Source organism: Dromiciops gliroides, chromosome 2, assembly GCF_019393635.1.
Source record: "Dromiciops gliroides isolate mDroGli1 chromosome 2, mDroGli1.pri, whole genome shotgun sequence".
NCBI classification, from domain to species: domain Eukaryota; kingdom Metazoa; phylum Chordata; class Mammalia; order Microbiotheria; family Microbiotheriidae; genus Dromiciops; species Dromiciops gliroides.
In genome coordinates, this window is record NC_057862.1 from 678,433,886 (window position 1) to 678,449,211 (window position 15,326).

General features: G+C 47.1%; 1 protein-coding gene across 1 annotated transcript in view; it reads right to left on the reverse strand.

Annotated features, from left to right (window-relative positions):
• Positions 1 to 980: 980 nt before the first annotated feature.
• SFXN5 (sideroflexin 5) overlaps positions 981 to 15,326 on the reverse strand; it is a 216,136-nt gene continuing 201,790 nt past the window's right edge. The window contains exon 14 of the mRNA XM_043981949.1: positions 981 to 5,383. Coding sequence (XP_043837884.1) covers positions 5,306 to 5,383 — 78 coding nt within the window. The 3' untranslated portion in view covers positions 981 to 5,305. The remainder of the gene's footprint in view (positions 5,384 to 15,326) is intronic.

Here is a 15,326-nt window from a genome sequence, read left to right on the forward strand (position 1 = left end):
CTGTCACTTAACTTCCCTGAGACTCAGTTTCCTTTTCTATATAAATAAGGGGGATAGACTAGCTGGCCTCTGGGGCCCCTTCTAACTCTAGCTCCATGACCCTACAAATTACAGTCTCCACCTTTGGTGAAATCCTGGAAAGGGATCATTCTGGGAACTCTGCTCCCTCCTCTGTCCTCCACTGCTCCCCTTCTCTCCTCTCTCTGGCCATCCCAGGAATCCCTCATGGCTCTAGAGTGAGGGGTTCAGGCCCCTAGTATTGTGACCCTCCCTCTGGAAAGGGGACTTCCAGAACTGGCCCCTGTCTGGCCACCACCCCCACCCCAGGCTGTTCCCTCTGACCATCCCCCATCATCCCCTCCCCCTCCCTCTGATCACTCCCCCATCACCCCTCTCCCCCTCCCTCTGACCATCCCCCATCATCCCCTCCCCCCTCCCTCTGATCACTCCCCCATCACCCCTCTCCCCCTCCCTCTGACCATCCCCCATCATCCCCTCCCCCCTCCCTCTGATCACTCCCCCATCACCCCTCTCCCCCTCCCTCTGACCATCCCCCATCATCCCCTCCCCCCTCCCTCTGATCACTCCCCCATCACCCCTCTCCCCCTCCCTCTGACCATCCCCCATCATCCCCTCCCCCCTCCCTCTGATCACTCCCCCATCACCCCTCTCCCCCTCCCTCTGACCATCCCCCATCATCCCCTCCCCCCTCCCTCTGATCACTCCCCCATCACCCCTCTCCCCCTCCCTCTGACCATCCCCCATCATCCCCTTCCCCCTCCCTCTGATCACTCCCCCATCACCCCTCTCCCCCTCCCTCTGACCATCCCCCATCATCCCCTCCCCCCTCCCTCTGATCACTCCCCCATCACCCCTCTCCCCCTCCCTCTGATCACTCCCCCATCACTCCTCTCCCCCTCCCTCTGACTGACCCTCCCCCACTTCTCTGTTGACTCCCCCCCCATCCAAGAAGCCAAGTCTTAGGGCTTTAAAACTCCTTTTTATTCCTCGATGTTTATTGGTGTTACATAAATCACAGAGAATGAGAAATTGATTCAGAAGGTTAAAAAGACTCTATGCCCATGGTTGGCAAATGCCCTGGTCTGACCGAGGTACATAGGGCGGTACAGTTATTCACATTAAACCCTGGACTGGGCTGGAAGACAATTGGCCATTTGGAACAGGCTCACCCCTCCCTCCCCGCCCCCCCCCCCCAAACAGAACATGAAGGTACTCTTGTAGACGTGATAACACACAGTGGCTGAGGCTGTCCGGATCAGGGACCCAGGCTGGAGCAGGGAAGGAAGATGATGAGCGGATGGGTAGACACATTGATTGGTCCATTCTCCTCCTCTAGAGGAGTCTCTTGATGTCTGATCCTTGGGACCTGGTCATCTGAATGACCCAAATGGGCCATCCTCCCAACCTGGGGAGAATAGCAATCCTGCATCTCTGTGGGAGATCTGGAAGCAGCTGGGTGAAAGATGAGAAACCTCTACAGATGGGCTATTTCACAGGGCAGCCAAAACCCTGAGTTCAGTAGTTGCTGAAGCTGCTTCTGCCCACCTGCCCCCCAGACTTGGCACCCTCCATCAACCTGCAAGGGACCAGGGAGCATTCTGCCCTTTCCCCTGCCTGCCAACATTCTTTTCTGCTGGCCTGGGTAGAAGCAGGAAAATTCTGGGCCAGTGGTTATCTGCAAGGCTGCTTCCCTAGCAAGGTTGGGGTGGGGGTGGGGGTATGGTGGATCAGAGTGGTTGGGAGAAAGGCAGATCACTCCTCCACCCATCTTCAGCTTGTGTGGAAAGGAGGTTTCTGCCACCTCCACTACCTCCACCATCTCCCTCATCCTTCCCACCTTCTAGAAAAGACACCTGACTTAGTTAAGATTGCTAGAAATCAGTTGGAAGACAATGGAAAGAGACAGTCAGAAGTTGAGGCCACTGGCATAGTGGGGTTTGGCGGCTCCCTCTCCATCTCCTCGGGGGATGTCCGCTAGCAGCTGTGTCCCAAGATAAAGTGCACAGTTCTAAATGGAGGGGGACAGGGAAGGGCTCCAGGCTTTGAGTTAAATCTCTTGGAAGGGAAGCTGGGGACTTCCAGCTCCCTGTGCCCAAACCCAGTCATTCAAAGCCTGGGAATTAGAGGAAGTTCACATTATAGTGGAATTGACTCTTCTCAGCCGAGGGCAAGGTAGGGAAGAAAGGAGACAGCTCTAGGCCAGATTCAAGAATACATCCTCTCCTTCTTCCCCTCCCCCAATACACATATTGAGCCTCCCTCCACCAGGGGTGGGGGTGAGGGTAGTGTCACTATGGCACCAAGTCCAGACTAGTTACCAAGCAGTGGGACTTGCCTCCTTCTCCTGTGACCGACACACTGACTTTGGCCTCTATACTTGGCTCTGGGGATCTCTCTGTCCCTTGATGCTCTGGCCTCCCCCACCCTAAAGGGCTCATGGGTGGGTCAAAGAGACCGGACAGGGGAACTGGGTTGGCACTCTTGCCCCCTAATGACAAACCAAGAGATTATCTAGTACCACAAGCTGACATTTCAGAAGAGAAGGGAGAGTCTCACCCATCTTGATCCCCAACTTGATCTTCAATGTATTCCTGTGTGACTTCCAGCAGGTTGCTACCCTTCTCTGGGCCTCTTTTCCTAGCTCAGTCTGCCAGGAGGGAGTCTCCTTGAGTAAAGTGAGCTGACTATCACACCCCTGCTCCCCTGGGCTGGTGGAGCTGCTGCTGTCCAGCTTGGAGCCAAGGGGACTAGACCAGATTTTCCTCTCCATTTCTACAGGGCACAGTTGGGCTCCCTCTTTTCCCAAGCTGGATAGAGAGGACTTGTTTCAGTCCTGTCACTCTTCATAGAAGACGGGGTCATCTCACAGGAGACCTAGCCCTAAGGTAAGGGAATAAGAAGTTATAGGCGGTCACTCCAGGCCACAGCAATCTCTCCCTTTTGAGCTCTGACTGCATTTAAGGAATGGACAAAGGGCTGCAGGGACCCTGAAATCATAGCTAAGGTTTGGCCTGGATCAGGGATCCCTTCCAAGAGGCTAGTCTTGCTTTAGCCAGCTGAGGCATCATGGTTATCAAAACAGGGATTTTTTTCTTTTGACATAATCATTGATAATAATTGTTGGTCTTTCTGAAAACGAACCCTCACAGGATCCGCCCAGGCTGACGTCAGCCTAGACTTCTCCTCATCCAGCTTTGAACGTGGAAGCTAGAAATGAATTCTAAGATCAATATAAGTCCCTATTCTCCTACCACGGCCTATTTTACTGATGAGGAAATTGAGTCCCAGAGAGGGAAAGTCATTTCACCAAGGGCACAAAGCAAATCAGTGGAAAAGCCAGGACTGAAACCTCTAGCCCCGGGCTCTTGACTTTCTGCTAAAGCATCCAGCCTCAGACCGGAGCCAGGAGCAACAGCGCTGGCACCCCTGATTCAAAAGCCACTTGGGGAGGAGAGTCAAGTAAAGGGGCAACAGGAGAAGAGAGGGAGGGGAGAAGCTTCAGGTGTTTTCCCAAATCCAAGGGAGGTCCAGGTCTAAGGGGGCAGGCTGCTGCTTAGGCAGAGTGGTCTGGGGGAAATAAACACAAATTGGCCCAAACATTCAGGTCAGTTGCACATCCATCCTGAGGTTGAGTCTTATTGCTTTGTGGCCCCCAACTCCATTGGTCCTCCAGAGGAGAGGAAGGCTCGGTTGCATCTTTTCTGGGCAGATGTATCCCAGATAGCTTTTCCTACATGGCCCCTGTCCCAAGGGGGTGGCATATTCTTATCTCCTAGGTCTCTTTTCCTTGGGAAGAAGGGAGAGGGGAATTCTTTCCACCCCTAGAGCTGCAATGACTTTGGAGGCTGGAGGGAGCCAATGTCTGGGTCACTTCTGAGGATTTAGATGAGCTTGCCTCCATCAGGTAGGAGTAGATAAGGGAGAAGCAGAGGACGGGGGAACTTCAGGACCCACTGGTACAGCTTGAGTGACTGGATAGGCAGGAAGGTGCCATCTGAGATCTCGTTAGTGATGGGCCTCCATGGGGGAAGAAGTGGTGCCAGGCAGTCCTGGAGTGGTTCCATTGCCCAAGCCAGCGGATATGTCCGATCCTGACCCTCCTGGCTAGAATGTGGGGCCAGAGGCCAGGTCTAGTCTGTCCCAGAGGGCTCAGGGGAGCACTCCAGAGAGTCAGTCCCTAGCTTAGACTGTAACCCTGGGAGGCTTGCTATCATTTTCTTCCTCCATTCTCCAGCCCCCTCCAGTCCTCATCCCTCTCCTGTTGTAGCACATGAGGTGCCTCTGACATTTTATTGCAGGGATGGTTCAGTCCTTAGCCTTGGAATCACTCACAGTTGTAAGGAACCTCCAATGTCATCATATACTTGGTAGCCTCCCTTCCTGCCTCCCTTTCCCAAACTACCAAAGTGGAGGCACTCAGTCTCCCAGAAGGTCTGGATTTAGACTTGCTTTGGTGCCCCTGATGACAGGTCCATAGCTTCCCCAGTAGGGGAGGGGAGTTTAGAGGGTAGAAAGTTGCTACTGGGGATAGGAACATTCTTCCCTAGTTCCATTCATGGGAAGGCCCCAGGGTCTCAAGTTCCAGTCCAGTTGGATTCCAGGTCTTCAAGGAAGGAGAGAAGGGTAGGGGAAAGGGCACATGTCGCAAATCCTGTTTACTGGGAATACCAGGTTAGGCAGGGCAAGATTGGGCTCTAGGGCTCAGGTTTTCCCTGGAGAACATGTGATGCACACCCCACCCCCACCCCAACAGGTTCATTCGACCAATTCCCATGCACATCCACCATCTATGAAATGGCTTCTTTGTAGCATCAACCAGTGTTAAGACTCTACTCTGACTTTAAAAACCCCAAACAAAGAGAAACAAAAATTTTAAAACCCCCAATACCTTATTTTTCTCCCTAGGGCATTCAATATATTTATTCCCAGCTTCATTCATGATTGTGCTGGGATGGGTTCTGTAAGCTTCCCACCAGGGCTCAGAAATGCACTTGATTATAATATTTCTTTTCTATAAAATCCGATTCTCCCCTGCACTAGGCTTTCCCCCCACCCCTTCTTCCCTATGTTAAAATATGACTGTCTTAACCTCCCAACCTCCTGTAAGGTGGTGGTTCTCTGAAAATGTTACTTCCTTTCCAACATTAGTGATGTGGTATTAGCTTGGAACTCCTTGGTCAACTACTTGGAGTCAGGAGGGCAGGCTGACATTTTCTCTCCCCAGCCCTCACCCTACTTGGTCCTCTGGCTCAATTGCCTCTCTGGCCAGAGGACCTGCTTCCACTCACAGGCCTTTGTTGTACACCACTGTCCGACTGGCTGTGGCCAGTGCAATCTCTGGCTCCAATTGAGATGTCTCAATCTGAAAAATAAAAAAAAGAGCAGGTAAGAGGCCAAATGAGAAATGAGCACTATAGACAGGGAGGGATTAACCAGTGTTGTCTAGCACTAAAAGCTGACAAAGGTGAAAGAACTTTAATATTCAGATGAATTCTCCATTTAGAATTGTTGTGGAGTGTGGTGTAACCACACCTAAGCCCAGTTTCTGCCAGACTGTTTTTCAGTTTCCCCAGAAGTTTTCTTTTATCAAATAGGGAGTTCTTTCCTCTTTAGTTTTCCACTTTATCAAACACTGGATTATTGAGTTTCATTGAGTTTCTGGTTCTCTCTTGTCTAGTCTGCTCCATTAATCTACCTCTCTATTTTCAAACCAATAACAGATGATTTTGATGATTGCCGCTTTACAATATAGTCTGAGGTCTGGAAGTATTCTTTCCCATCCATCTGCATTCTTTTCATCATTTCTCTTGATATTCTAGATCTTTTGTTTTTCCAGATGAATTTTGCTATTATTTTCTCAAGTCTTATAAAGTATCCCTTTGATAATATGATTGGCATAACACTAAAATGTAAATTAACTTGGTATTATTGTCATTTTTATTATATTGGCAGAAATGGGTTAGATTGAAAAAAATGACAGTATATATAATATTCCACACCTGTGGATCCCCCACCTATGCAAAATAATCAGGGAAGGTTTCTTCTTCTACCTCTTCTTTGGGGCCAAATTTATTCTTTGAAATTTTGAAACATTCATTTCCAATTATCTTGTGGTGGTTGTTCTTTTCCATTTACATTGTTGTAGTTATTGTGTATATCAGGGGTGTCAAACCCAAATGGAAATGGGGTCCATTAATCTATACATGAAGATCACATATTGACAGCTTTGAAATATATTTTGTTTATATTTGTAATTTTTGTAATTATTTTGTAATATTTGTAATTTTATTTCATTAAATATTTCCCAATTACATTTTTTTTTTTGCGGGGCAATGGGGGTTAAGTGACTTGCCCAGGGTCACACAGCTAGTAAGTGTCAAGTGTCCGAGGCCGGATTTGAACTCAGGTACTCCTGAATCCAGGGCCGGTGCTTTATCCACTGTGCTATCTAGCCGCCCCCCGATTACATTTTAATCTAGTTTGGCACCTCTGGTGTATATTGTTTTCTTATTTCTGCCTACTTCACTTTGCATCAGTTCATATGTCTTTTCATGCTTTTCCATGCTCATTATGTTCATCATTTCTTACAGCACAGTAATATTCCACTATATCCATTTGCCATATCTTGTTTAACCATCCTCTAATTTATGGACAAAGTGATTTGTTTCCATTTCTTTTCTACCACACACAAAAAAATCCTGCTATAAATATTTTGGTATATATGGAGCCTTTCTTTTTGTCAGTGATCTCCTTGGGGTATATACCTAGTAATGGAATCTCTGGGTCAAAGGGTATAAACATCTTAGTCCCTTCATTTCCTTAAGTCCAAGTTGCTTTCCAGAATGGTTATGCCAATTCACAACTCCATCAACAATGCATGAATGTGTTTGTTGTCTTCTCACAACTGGGTCAGCATTGGCCATTTCACATCTTTTATCATCCTTGACAATTTTCTGGGGGTTAAGTGAAACTTTAGGGTTGCTTTAATTTGATTTTTTTCTTATTTTTAGTGATTTGGAGCATTCTTTCCATGTGGTTGTGAATTGTTTACAAATATTTTAAGAACCATTTGTTCATGTGTTTTAGCCACTTATCTACTGGGGAATGGCTTTTGGTCTTTTATATTTCTGTTGCTGGTTTATGTATCTTGGAATCTATGCCTTTCTCTAAGAAATCTGACACAAAGATTTTTCCACAGTTGACTTATTCTAGATGCACTAATTTTGTTTCTGTAAAGGCTTTTGACTTTAACATAATAAAAAATGATTTGTTTTTATCTTTTGGAATTGCTGCTATCCCTTGTTTGATTAAGAATTCATCTCGGGGCAGCTAGGTGGTGCAGTGAATAGAGCACTGGCCCTGAAGTCAGGAGGACCTGAGTTCAAATCCAGACTCAGACACTTAACATTTACTAGCTGTGTGATCCTAGGCAAGTCATTTAACCCCAATTGCCTCACCCCCCCAAAAATTCATCCATCTCCCCATAGTTGGGTCTTTGAACACTCCATTTTCCAATCAGTATGCAGACTCTGAGCCCCAGCACGTTTCTTTCTCTCAGTCCCAGCCCTTGCCTAACCAATCCTAGCCTATTCCTGACTCAACCCACTGCATGAAAATCTGTATTTTCATACCAGATAAACCACAAAGAATATTCACTTCACAGAAGGATTTCCTGCTGGGCTCCCATGTAGGACAGTTCCTCCTCTTCCCTTGGTGAAAATGATGTCTGCTATTTTTACCTTATGTGTAAAATATTTTTGATATTATAAATCTGTAGTGGTGATAGAATTCTGGAAAGTCATCCCTTGGCTAGGGGGCATGGTACCTGGAGATGAATCAACAAGATGACCAGTGGAGGTGGGAGCCTGATTCCCCGAGCAGGACTAATTTATATATGTTGTCTTCCCAATCAAAATGTAAACTTGAAGAGAGGGACTATTTTTGCATTTCCTCTGTATCCCCAGCATTTGGTACAATATCTAGAACATAATGGTATCTGAGAAATGCATATTGGTTGGATGATTGGTTAATTGAAATCAACTGAGAGAGGGAGATGCTCTCCCCAAGGGGAATCAGGAATTTCAGTAGGTGGCTTAAACAAACACTATTAAATAGGAGAAGATCACAGACTTCAAGATGTAGATCATCTAGGCTGCCCTGACCTCATTTAACAGGTGAGGACACTGAGGCCCAGGAGAGGTAGTGATTCCCCCAAAGTCACACAGGGAGTAAGGAAAAGAGCCAGGATCTGAAGCCAGGTCCTTTGAGGTTGAATCCAACCCTCTTGGTAGGGAGTCTGGTTTTTCCTGCTGACTTGGGAGGGAGAGAGCTGACTTGATAAAGGTGGGCTCAGCATGAAGTCACATAGCTACCGATGAGACTGAACCCACCAGCAGGTTAGGACAAGCATTGAAGTTGCTGAACTTTGTGGTGAAATTTTGATACTTGGCCAGAGAACCAGCTTGGGGAGGGGGGAGAATAAGCAAATCCAGAGAAGGGGCAAAATTGTAGATCTTTGCAGGTGATTGGATGGGCTGCTCAGCCCCAGGGATTCTTCTAAAAATGAACGGAAAAAATTAGTAACTTCAGTAAAGTAGCAGTACATAAAATTAGCTTAAAAAATCATCAACCTTTCTGTATATTACTAACACAATCTAATTAAGAGGAGAGAGAAAAAATCCATTCGAAATAACTACCAAAATGTCTATAATATATGGGAATCAAGCTACTGAAGTGTATTCAGGGCTTGAATGAAAATAACTACAAAGTATTTCTTACATAAATAAAGAAAGGGGTAAAAAGAAAATTAAAAAAACAATAGCAAAGAAATAAAGTAAGGTATATAATTGGAGAGATATTAATTGTCCATGGTTGGACAGTGCCAATATAAAAAACAACAACCTGAGGATGCTACCTAAAATTAATGTTTAGATTTAGTGACATACCAGTCGAACCATTAAGATCCTACTTTTTAGAACTAAACAAAATGATAACAAATTGGCTTTAGGCAAACTGAACAGTGCAGAAAGGTCAAGGAAGAGCATGGAATTTGTAGAGTTTGTGACATAGACACCTCTGAGAACAGGGACCGTTTTAAAACAATTTTTTTTATCTCTGGCATTTAGCACAGTTCTAGACACATAATAAGCATTTATGAAATCCTTGTGGAGGCCTTCCCTGGGTCTTTGTTTTCTCCCCTACTCATTTGGGTTTCTATGAAGACTGCACACAATGTGCTTTGTATAAGATAGAGTTCTGAAAAATATAATGGGTTAAGCAGGCGTAGTGTGCTATCATCATCCTAGCTGTGTTTTAAATTTGGAGCCCAAATCTGTCTCAGAGAGACATGTGGGTTCTGTTGGACCCGCTCAACTCCTTAAAAGAAGCATTGTGTCCTCTCTGGCTTTTTTGAAGCCTCTGAGCAGTGCTTACATGTGAAGGTGCTGAACTGAATTAGCAGGTGCAAGCTTAGGAGACAGCTGCCATGTGACCAATGGCAATGGGACACCTGCAGGGTCCTGGGTGAGAGAGACTGGGGATAATAGCAATAAGGGAGGCTATTTCCTAATGGGACACTAGTTTGGGAGTCAAAAGGTCTGAGTTCAAATCCCACTTCTGATGCTTATTAACTGTGTGATCTGGGGTAAGTCACTTCACTTATGGGCCTCAGTTTTCTCATGGGTAAAATAAAGGGGATAGACTGATAGGTGACCCCGAGAGGTCCCTTATGGCTTTAGATCTGTGATCCTAGTTACCTCATAAAAGGCTTGTTGAATGGGATGGATGGAATTTCTAAGGTCCCTTCTGGGTCCAGCAGGGCTTTCTAGGAGACCTCTCCTTTCAGCGCCACCTTAACCTCCTTCTAGTCTGGCTCTACTGCCAGGAGGGGGAAGGAAGAGCTAGGCTAACCATTTCCCAATTACTTTCCCATCATATAGCATGCTTTTTCTTATCCTCCTAGGTGGCACAGTGGGTAGAGTGCTGGGCCTTAAATCAGAAAGACCTGAGTTTGAATCCAGCTTCAGACATGTAGTGGCTATAAGTCACTTAGCCCTCTTTGCCTCAGTATCCCCAACTGTAAAATGGGGCATAATACCACAACCCGATCAAATGAGATGATAGTTATAAAGTGGTTGTTCAGCACAGTGCCTGGCACATAGTCGGCACTTGATAAATGCTTGTCAAATCTAAGCTCCTCCTTCTGCTCTGGATACTCTTGTCCTTCCTAAAATGTGGTGCCCAGACCTGAGCACGCCTCTCCAGAGATGGGTTCAACAAGGCAGGGGACAGTAGGAGATGCTGAGGACCACTTCCTTAGGACTCTGCAAGAAGATGCAGATGTCCACTCTTCAGGGATGATGGAAAGGGAGGCTTGCTCACTGCCAAGAACCCCATGATTCTTCCCCCAAGAATAGCTGAGCCCAGACCTAGGCACACAGGAGGGGCTCCATAGGTGGTAGTTGTATTAGCAGTCAACCCTTCATCTCCTGCCCCAGACTGTCCACATAAGCCACCCCCAAGCAAAAAGGGCACTTCCTTCCCATTTCTCCCTCTAAAAAATCTTATCTTCAAGTCTCAACTCAGGGAGGCAGTGTCTGAAGGACCTGGGTTCAAATTCTACCTCAGTAACTTACCAGCTGTGTGACCCTGGGCTAGACACTTAATAGTTCTTTGACTCAGTTTCCTCATCTGCCAAATGAGGTGGGACATGATCAGACACAAAGAATGTGAGAGTTGGAAAGGACTTTAATGGCTACTTAGGCCAAGGCTGATGGCTTCTGTGGAGGCCTGCAGCTTTCACCCTATGTCCTTGTGTTATATTTTCTAGGAAGAGGCTGTGAACATTCTCTCTCTCTCTCTCTCTCAACATATGCTTAACTGTGTACAAGCTTGTATTCCCCCAGGATGATGCAGGCATTTAGCGGGCAGAAACAGCTCCCCTTTTATCTGTGGGCCCTCAGCCCGGAGCACAGTGTCCTCTGCATCATAGAGGCTTCAAAAATATTTACTGAACTAAAAAGGAAAATTTGTGATGGCCTTTACCCTTCTCACGTGGCATGGTGGGTACCTCAGAGCAGGGGTTAGGCTGGGACAGCAGGGACTGAAGATGCTGACAGAGTAAACAGCCAAGAAGAAAGGAAGGGACCGACTTGAAAAAGAATCTCAGAAATTTGTCTTCCATTTTTTGTTGGGAACTGTACTCATGGAAGTGAGGAGCATACTACTAATAATAATAAAATTTAAAATTGTTATTTGGGGGGGGGCAATGAGGGTTAAGTGACTTGCCCAGGGTCACACAGCTAGTAAGTGTTAAGTGTCTGAGGCCGAATTTGAACTCAGGTCCTCCTGAATCCAGGGCTGGTACTTTATCTACTGTGCCACCTAGCTGCCCCCAAAATTGTTATTATTAACAACAACAACAACTTACGTAGCACTTTAAGTTTTGCAAAACACTCTGTAAATACAATCTCATTTTATCCTGAGGCAGCTAGGTGGCATGGTAGCTAGAGTGCCAGGTCTGGAGTCAGGAAGATGCATCTTCCTGAGTTGAAATCTGGCCTCAGATACTTACTAGCTGTGTGGCCCTGTGTTAGTCACTCTACCCTGTTTGCCTTAGTTTCCTTATCTGTAAAGTGAGCTGGAGAAGGAAATAACAAACCACTCGAGTCTTTGCCAAGAAAACCCCAAATGAGGTCACGAAGAATCTGAAATGACCGAACAACAAGAAAATTTTATCCTCAGAACTCTGGGAGGTAAGTGCAATTATTATCCCCATTTTACAGGTGAGGAAACCAAGGCAGAGACAAGTTAAAAGATTTGCCTAGAATCCTACAGCTAATAAATGTCTGAGGCTAGACATGAACTCAGGACTTTCTGACTCCACAGCCACCATGCCTGCCCTACAAGGTCTTAATGAGTCCAGTGGGGTGGGAGGAAGTTGGCTGAGAGTGGTGAGAAAAACAGGAAGGGAATTGATTCAACTTAACTCAATTTAGTGTATTTACCAAATAGAATCACTACACTCTCCCACTTGGCAGGGGCTCAGAGGCCATCTGGTCCAACCTGCACCTCACCATATCATCCCTAATTAGGGGACATCTAACCTCTGTTTAATGATTGCCAGTAAGGGATGGCCCACCACTTCTTGGGGCAGCCTCTTCCATCCTAGAAGGGTCTGAGTTATTAGGAAGTTTTGCCAAAATCTGGCTCTCTGCAACTTCTGCCCACAGTGCCTGGGGCCAAGTAGAGCAAGGCTGGAACAAGTCTTGTCCTTGTTGAATTCATGCTGGCTCTCAGTGATTGCTATTTCCCTTTCAAAGTGATCATGAGCCATCCCTTTAATCATTCCTTCTACAATGTTGCCAAAGTCTGGTTCCCTAAACAATAGTTTCTCCTATCCTCTTCCTCCTCCTCTTCCTCCCTTTCCTCTTCCTCCTCTTCCTCCTCCTTCTTTTCCCCTTCCTTTTCCTCCTTTCTCTTGCTTTTTCTCCTCTTTCTCCCCCTCCTCCTTTTCCTCCTGCCTCTCTTCCTTCACCTCTATTGAAAAGAAAGACAGCATTTACTTCCCTAGAACCCTACAGTGCCTTTCCACCATCTTTTAATGAGCATGGACAGTGATCAGAGGTCCCATTGGATATGGAGCTGTGCCCGGGTGTACGACCCTGTGCCAGGTCTCGGCAGTGGGAAAAGTGCTGGTTCTGGGGTCAGAGGACCTAGTTTCAGATCCCAGCTCTGGGACTTCTTGCAAGTCTGGGCCCCATTTTCCTCTGGGCCATATGAGGACCTTGAAGGTCCCTGACATCGATCAGCCTAGGAGCCCGAGATCCTTCCTCTTGTTGCCCACACAAGATCATAGACCTTGGAAGCTAGAAGGGACCTCAAAGGCCATCCAGTGCAACCTCTTCATTTTACAGAAGAGGAAACTGAGGCCCAGGGAGAATTCCTGAGAGTCACCCAGATAGTAAGCCTCAGAGCTGGGATTTGAACTCCCAATCCGGCCAGCTTTCCCCTGCACCAGACAGTCCCTGCCCTCAGGGAACTCACAGCCTGCTTCAGGAGACAAGAGTCACATGGAAGAAACAAAGAAGAATGTGAGGCACAGGGGAATCAAATAGGAAATGCTCCTGGAGTTCAGAAGGGAAGTCTCATCATAGGTTGAAGTCATATGTGCAGGCTTTTTAAAGGGGGGAGGGGAGCAGGACCCCTCCCTGTGAGCTCCCTGATTCCCATGATGCTGAGGGCTTGGCAGCCCAAGGGGAAAGCAGGTGGGAGAGGTCTGGGTACCTCTCCCCACCTTCGGCCACAGGGGTCTCTCCATCCCCCCACTCCCACCCCACCTCCTGATGTCCCCCACCCCCGTGGGCTCCCCTAGTCTCCACGCCCGCCACCGACACAATGCTCGGAGCCCACGCTCCAAAATCGAAATGCTTTTGAAAATGTTTAACCTAGTTAGACAAATTAGCAAAAATTTGTGCAAAACAATTTAGGTATTTAAAATATTCAATGTTTTTAAAAAACTGGAAAACTGTTCTTCGCTTTCAGCTGCAAAAACCAACAAAATATAACATCCCAGCAATCTTACCATGAGGTGTAACATAACCCTTCGGGAAAGCTGTTAAGCAGAGACTGAGGCATCCTGGGAAATAGCGCTTCATTTATTCAAATGCACATATGCCAGGCTTTTACACCATATGTCATTGCGAGCTATTTACAGTAATAATTAAATCTTAATCAACGTTTAACCTCTGTAAAATGTTTGAAGAATCCTAATCACCCTTCAGACTGCACTAATGAAGGAGAAATATATAAACATAAAAGGGAGATGATGCATAGATATCACGCTGGAAAGAACAGTAATTGCAAAATTGTATTTCTTTTAAATATAATCAGTAAATTATGCAAAGGAAGCCAAGGAGTATTTTAAGTTAAGACATCTTGGATGTCAGAGGTGTGAGCAGCTAATTTTGTTCTGCTATCCATAACAGATGTAGCGTATTTTCTCTTACTGCCATTATTAGCAACTTCCCATGGAGGCTTTCACTGAAACACCGAGGCCCACATGATAATCGGAGGGGCTGCTTGGCCCCGGCGTGGGACCAGCTCTGTCCCGTGTGGCCCCCTCGCCTCGGCTGGCTCCAGGGGGAGAGCTCCGGCTCAGGCTCTCATCTGGCTGTGCACCTCTACCCTGCAGCTGGGAGAGCTAACCAGATGATTGAGAACGTGCCTCCCTGGTCTTGGGAGGGGGCACGCTCTCACGTGCCCTTACTCTGCAGAGGCCTGCCCCTTTTGCGGTGCCCTTCCTCCCCTCCCCTTCCCTTTCTGCTGCTTGTGGGGGCCCGGTGGTGGGCGGTGGGAGGCTGGAAGGAAATTGGAGGATTGCTAGCCCAACCCCCTCATTTTGTGGGGGCAGGGAGGGGAAGTGAGGCCTAGAGAAGTTAAGTAGCTTGTTTAAGGTCACCAACCCCATCTTCTGACTTCAGATCCCACACCCCATTACTCCATGTTAGGAGCTACTCCAGCAGGCATGTGGGGGGCCAGTGGGGGACAGGAGACATTTGCCATCTGGGAGTGTCATTCTAGGCTTCCTTTCTCATTGTAAAGAGAAGAGTCTGAAACTCGATCCTCATCCCCGAGCTGTTTCCCGGGCTCTCCCCAGGACTCAGAACCAAAAGGGCCTTAGAGATCATCTAACCCGGACCTGTCAAACCCAAATGGAAGTGGATCCATGCAGGCCGCATGTCACCCTAGAAAACCACCAGGGGCTGCACATTTGACCCCTCTGAAAATCCAATCACCTTATTTTACAGAGAAGGAAACTGAGGCCCAGAGAGGGGCCCTCTGTGAGTCAGCTCCCCGAGCCTCCAATAGAGGGCCCTTCCTGTTGTATCACATTACCCCTCTGGGTTGATAGCCTAGATTTGAACTCAGTTCTTCTGAGTCCAGATCCATCCTTATTTCCATTACAGGACATTGCCAACTCCAATCAGGCTTAAGAGGGAAGCTCCCCCTGAGGAAGGGATCCTGAATGCCGGCTGAAGGGAACAGCAAAATGGTGAAAATGATGGATTTTGTCCTAATAGACCGTAAGCTCTGGGAGGGCAGGGACTGTGTTCTATTTAGGTATACAGCTTTCCCAGGGCTGAGTGCAGTGCTTAGTACACAGTCAGTGTCTAATAAATGCGCACTGCATTGCATTTGGGACTTTCTTCACCACGGGTTCATCCCTGGTCCATGGCTCCACGCCCCCCCCCCCAGTCCACCAGCATGTAACAGCTGGGTGTGCCTTTCTCCCCCAAGAATATCTA